Here is a 6,529-nt window from a genome sequence, read left to right as displayed (position 1 = left end):
ATTTGGAATGCCAAAGTTCTCCAAGCCTACAGCTAAAAGGATCTCAAAATTTACATACCTTAAGATGGACAAGATTTGTTCGTTTTCACCTTAAGCGGGCCTCTAACAAGTTTATCCCTAAAAGGATCTCAAAATCACCATGCCAGAATTTGTTGGACAGTAAAATTTTCGAGACCGAAAAATAATAAATAGTCGAGACAAGAAAATACTGCAACAATCGTTTTATTAATTTCAATGCGAGTGTTACAATGTCTATGAATCCTCTGATTCGCTTTTTCAAATATAAATTCAAGGGCTTCGAGCTTGATCTTGAATTTGAACTTGATTACTTGATTTGAGGGACTTGATCTTGACTTGTGCTTGAATTCAAGGGCTTTTGAGCTTATTCTTGAATATTGCGGTCTTGATCTTGAATCTTGATGAACTTGATTTGAATGTTTGAGCTTTTTAAAGAAATTGCGGTGTTTGATCCACGAGCTTTCTCTTGCTACTTGTTAGAGTTCTAGGGGTTCCTTCAATAAATTCCATCAATTGCCCAATCGGGATCATTCCCTCAGCAGAAACTTGCACCTCTTTAGTCGATGGTGTTTGTTTCACAGGATTTTCTATCTCATGAACCTCTGGAGCTTTTCCCGACGCATGGCTAAATTCTCCGTCTATGAAGCCTTCCACCCTATCCACTATCTTATCAATCCTAGCCTCTTGATTCTGAGCATAGTTGGTCAGGCCTTAATTGCCTTTGTCAGATTCGCAAGCTGCTCCTCCATAGACGAGGCATTAGTTACCATTGCTTACATGATCACCGAAGACGTCAGAGAGTAACATGGATTATCACATACGTTGATCTTTGAAGTGCTTAGCTTATGTGGTGTAAGTGGAGATGACGTATTTGTTGATCGACCATCGTTCTTGGCTCTTGAGTATTTGGAACTGGAATTCTCAAGTAGAGCTAGAGTCTTTTTCAGCGATTCGGCCACACTGCTTCCTCCTTCTGAAGCACTTGCATTGGACTTCGTTCCTTTCGAGGTTGAAGATCCAAAAACTGGAGCTGAAGCGGACGACACTGGATATGTTTGTTGTCCTAGCAAGTCTGCCTTGCTTTTTGTGACATCTCCCAGGGTTCCGAAAGTAACACCAAGGATGCTTTCTACTTCAGCAGAGAACTTTGAATCTGCAGCCTTGGAAGCAATTGATTGAGAATTGACCTTCTTGGAAGTCATTTCGTTGTTCTTAAACTTTGAAGTATGAAAAGTTAAGATGAGAGGTAGAGATTGTCCCACTGGGCGTGCCAGAATTTGTTTCCAACATAATTTAATTCATGAAAAATAAACTTTAATCACAAATAAAAATATGTAAAACAACAGTTTTTTTGATAAACGATGGGGGTACAAATCTGTTCCTCCCTTGATTCTTCTCTCTTGATTTTCTCCGTAATTCGAGGGCCGTTAGTGGCTTATTCTCAAACACCATTATCGTGCATAAATGGGTATATACGTGTATAAAAAGTTTATATCTGATGCATACATGATTCATACACTCAAAAATACAAGTGTATATTACATGTATGCTTGTATGTTCATTTATCCATCGTAACGTCAAAAAAGAAAATACAAGAAACAAACGTACGTAAGTTTTAATCTATTTGGCTTCATCAGTAGTACAGTCTGAGGTTGTCATTTTGATTTTCTTTTGCAGTTGTATATGTGGCGTTTTAGGGTGATGGTTATAAAATTTAGTAAAGCGCGTTGTACGTGCTAATACAGTATATCCAACAAAATTATTATATGTGTTCACACAATTAAGTTGTGCAAAGCAGACAGATACATTAATTCCAAAAATGATAGCTATGAATCACGACAAAGGCAAATTATAGCTAGGAATGATAATTATGCTTAAAATTATCATTGTTTATGAAACTTCTTCTTCACAAATATGAGCTAATTTTGTAGTATTATTGTTTCAGTTGTATTTATACATAATTAATTAAAAATAACGCTAACGATGCAATTGTATCAAATCAACATTATATAAAATCAGATTTTTTTATCATTACGTAATGATTGAATCTAACAGTACAATATAATAAAATTTAAATAAAAATTGAAATAAATATTATATTTAAACTACCAATCCAATATGATACAATAGCTAAAAACACCCTAAAGTAGGTAATTAAAAAGAAAAAGATAATTTGATGCACTAAATTTTACATTATGCGTAGAATCTAGAAAAGAATTGAGTTTAATATAGGCAACTTAACCGCTTGAACTTTTAAAAGTCAATAAGATACAGTAATTATTTTAAAAAATGAACACTCACCTTAACCATTATATTCAAGATTCAAGAGTCATCAACCTCTAAAGTCAGTTAGGTAGTTTCACTAAATAAAATACAAGTCCTTATTTAAAACCTCAAAGATCTCAAAAAGTCCTCCCTAGGTCTGCAAGAAACCATCAACTTACTGCTCCTACAATGGCTACATCATCTTCTTTAAAGCAAATTTTAGGCTATCTAAACAAAGATTCATTCATAATAACCCTTTTCAGAAAACTAATCAGTGAATTGTGAATCATGTTCTTGATACTCTTCTTCCTTATAACATTACATAACACTACAACCTGCAGTGTACCACTTGTTATTAACCATGTTGCTTATAAGGCTAGTAAGGATAATCTTATTTTGGAGTATTATGGATGTTGTTGCTGCTAGCTAGTCCTTGTGATTCGTTAGGTAAAACTTACAATTTTGATGCCCCTTGCTTTTATAGGTTTTAAAAGTGAGAGATTCGATCACTTTACAGGTGAAAAAGAGAACTATTTTTAGGTTATCATGTTACGTTTTGATCAATCTTTTTATATATCTATATCTATAATATATTAAAAGTGTTAAAAAAATGATTTGAACTTTTTGCCCTTCATTAAAAGACTCAGCAATAGAAAAAACTGTCATTTACAATTTTACTAAATTATTATTTAATTATTTTATAATATTTTAGGTGTCCTACTAAAAATTGGTTATTAAATCTTTCCTTATTTAAACATAATAAAAATTTCAATTAATTTTGAGTGATTAATTTATATTTGAGGAACTATGTATTAATCTTTCACAAAAAAAGGCCTTTACGTAACCAAATACTACTTTAGTAGTAACTTCTTCACCGAATTTGTAAGACTCTTTTCAATAATAACTTAACAAAAATAGGTAGGTTATTTTGGCAAGAATTTTACTTAAAACGGAAAATAAATTAAGTAAATTCTTTTTTTTAAAGTTAGCATCCAAGTATTCGTCTCTTTGCTTTTCTATTTAATTTGTATTTTCGTTGCACTTTAAATTTCTTTTATTAGGTTGTTCGTTGCTTTTAAACGTTATTTTAGTTGCCTAACTATGTGATTTTTATGTGTGATTTGTGGTATTTTGAGGTTCTATCCTTAATTTTTGAGATTTTGTTATAATTTATGTTTGATAGGTTGTGACGTCGCCCGGAAGAATGAGTTAAGGATGAAAATTTCAATTCAAATTCAAAGCTTCAAAAGAACATGGATAATTGAGCTATAATTTCTACTAATTTAAATTAACATACGATATATTATTTTCGAAAGTTAGCTGGTCTATCAATATCTACATTTATTATTTAGAAGGAAATTATTCTCTCAATAATTTTTTTGTCGATCATATGTGGGTTAATTTATTAGTCACAAAGAAATTGAGGTTAACGTTTTCAATAGTATCATATGATGTTGTCGTAAGTGAATCAGGTAAATATTTACATTTAATTATGTACGTTCTTCTATTAAAGACATATATAATATTGATTTTGAGTAATTGAAGAGTGTAAAACATCTGTCCATGTACGACCATTAGTTGTAGCAAGGTAGAAAAGTGATGTTGGACAAGATCGAAAGATAATAGTATATTCTACAGAGTGTTTTGTTATTTGCACTCTCTTAATTTTTCGACCTTTTTCTCCCTTTCTGTTATATTTCATATCAAGAATATTAGTCTCAGCCCTAAAATGGATTATAGAGTACTAATAATATTTTTGTTTAAATTTAATATGACGTATAGTTATGACAAACGCAAGCTTAATTTTTCTGTACATCTTTTTCTTTGGTGAATAGAAATTTTTAATTCATTAAATTTTTCATTGTATATATATATTTTTATTGACTAAGATGAAATACTTATAGTGTCAAATTATATCTTTTAAATAGATATAACATTATTGCTATTTTTAAATAATTTTATTTCTTTATATATAATTTTATTTATCAACACGAGACCACGTGCAAAGTACGTACACTTGACTAGTATATATATATATATATATATTATTCTTACAATATAGCAAACTATTCGAGTAAAGCAAATAAATGAGACTAGTCTTCACATTCATTTCGTACACACAGAAAAAAATAAGTAAGATGCAAATTGATATTCTAACCCAAATGTATAAAAGATGCCCCAAAAATTGCATTTCTAAAAAGAATCAAATATGAAGTCTCGTGCCAACTTAGTGGTAGCTTTATCAACAGTTGAAGTGCGCAAGTTTTGATAGCATTTGAAACTGGAAATATTATTTCATGGGCCAAACATTTATAGTGTATTTTAACATTATAGATATAATTTTAAAAAATTATCATTAATTACAAGTAGTATTTGATTTTTATAGAAAAGTCTCACTACAATTTTCAATATCATAATAGCATGTTTGGGATTACTTATTTTCCAAAATAAGTATTTATTTTGAGAAAAAAACACCTTTTTTTTTAAAAAAAAAAGGTGTTTGGTAAACTTGCAAAAGTGCTTTTAAAAATAAGTAGATGCAGTTTTTCTGCTTCTAGGAAGAAGCAGAAAATTTCTGCTTCTCAAAAAATGCAGAAGCAGAAGCAAAAAATTATTTTTTTATGACAGAATTATCTCTATCACACATACAAAAAAGATGTTCTACAAGTATAAAGACATTGCGTGATAAAATTAGGGATGAAATCGTTAAAAATTTTTGTGATATATGAAGGGATAATTATTTTTGTCGTTAATTTTTTCATAGGTAGTGATTTAATTTATGAAATAATTTTTGTATTCATTTTTGTTTGATGTTTTTAGTAATATTTAAATTATTTAAGTAATATATCACCATTTATTCTTTTAATGTATTTATATATATAAATATTGATTGAAAATTTTAGAGTACGTACTTTTTAATTAAATAAAAAAATTTAATTAAAAATATTATAATAGATATTTAAAATAATTTTATAGAAAAGTTAGATGTCCTTTTTGGTCATTTACCTCAAAAAAAACACTTTTAGAAAAAGATTATCCAAACATAATTTGATTATCTACCGGCGATGACGAGAGTTGAGAAGCGTACACCTCCTGAGCAAATTATCTTTGATAAAGGAAAGGCTCCGACAACTATGGAAAGTGGATCTTCAATTGCTGCATCGACTATTGATCCGTTGAGTTTGGGGATTTCAAGAGGGAAAAAATTGACAACAAACTACCTAGCATCAGTGGTAAGAAGGGTGATGAGACAAGTTCAAGGCAGGATGAGAGTGTACCAGTTAAACGGAAGCTTGATTTACAACAGCCTCAGGAGAAGAAACAATGGGAGAATCTATTCCAACAATATAAGCTAACAGGGCGAGGTATGAGCCTAGAGTATGTTGCTCCAGTTAAATGGGTCCAAATTGGTTCAATTACAAGCAAGTGATGTGGATATGGAGACTGGAAGATGGAAAAAAGCTCTTATACTCTATGTTGTTGGTGCTTCTCCAACGATTGGGTCCTTGGAGAGGTTGATAGCAAAGCAATGGAACTTTGCAGCCAAGCTAAAGTTGTACTATCATAATGAGGGCTATTTTGTTGTGTTGTTCAATTCGTTGGAAGATCGAGAGGCAGTTCTGCTACCAGGACCCTATATGCTTAACAATAAACCAATAATCTTAAAGGTATGGTCAGAGAAGTTTGATTTCAGTGCTGAGGTTTCAACTACGCTCCCTATATGGGTTAAGTTCTCCAATTTGTTGTTGAATTGTTGGAGTCAAGGAGCCTTGAGTAGGATTAGTAGTGCAATAGGTAATCATTTGTTTGCCGACGATTGTACAACAAGGGTGGAAAGAATTTCCTATGCGGGTGTGCTTATAGAGATGAATGTCACTTGGGTAATTCCTAGGGTATTATCCGTGCAGGACCCAAGTGGTAGAATTTTTTAGCAAAAGTTGGAGTATGAGTGGGTGCCGGTATATTATAATACATGTCTGATGGTAGGTTATAAATGGAACCCTGCATAGAAGAGATGCAAGTAGACATTGGGCTAAGTGAGGCATTCTGTAACGCCCCGGATCTGGTATCCGGAATACTACACGGTGCTCATGACCCTGAAGGACCACAAGCTAACCCATGACTGATATCTGTACCTATATAATGCATAATATATTGCATGATTGCAGAAACATGAACTGAAAGGCCATGAGGTTCATGAATGTAACATAACTGATAAAGATATAACATCTGAATGGGGTATGAA

The 6,529-nt window shown here is 31.7% G+C and overlaps 1 protein-coding gene across 1 annotated transcript; it reads left to right on the top strand.

Moving 5' to 3' along the window:
* The first annotated feature begins 5,348 nt into the window (after positions 1-5,348).
* LOC124897240 lies at positions 5,349-6,215 on the top strand. Its single transcript, XM_047410022.1, has 2 exons — positions 5,349-5,516; positions 5,676-6,215. Exons 1-2 carry the CDS (start codon positions 5,349-5,351, stop codon positions 6,213-6,215), a joined length of 708 nt encoding a protein of 235 aa, XP_047265978.1.
* Positions 6,216-6,529: the final 314 nt, after the last annotated feature.

Source organism: Capsicum annuum, chromosome 1, assembly GCF_002878395.1.
Source record: "Capsicum annuum cultivar UCD-10X-F1 chromosome 1, UCD10Xv1.1, whole genome shotgun sequence".
Taxonomy (NCBI): Eukaryota; Viridiplantae; Streptophyta; class Magnoliopsida; order Solanales; family Solanaceae; genus Capsicum; species Capsicum annuum.
This window is presented reverse-complemented; position numbering and strand designations above follow the sequence as displayed.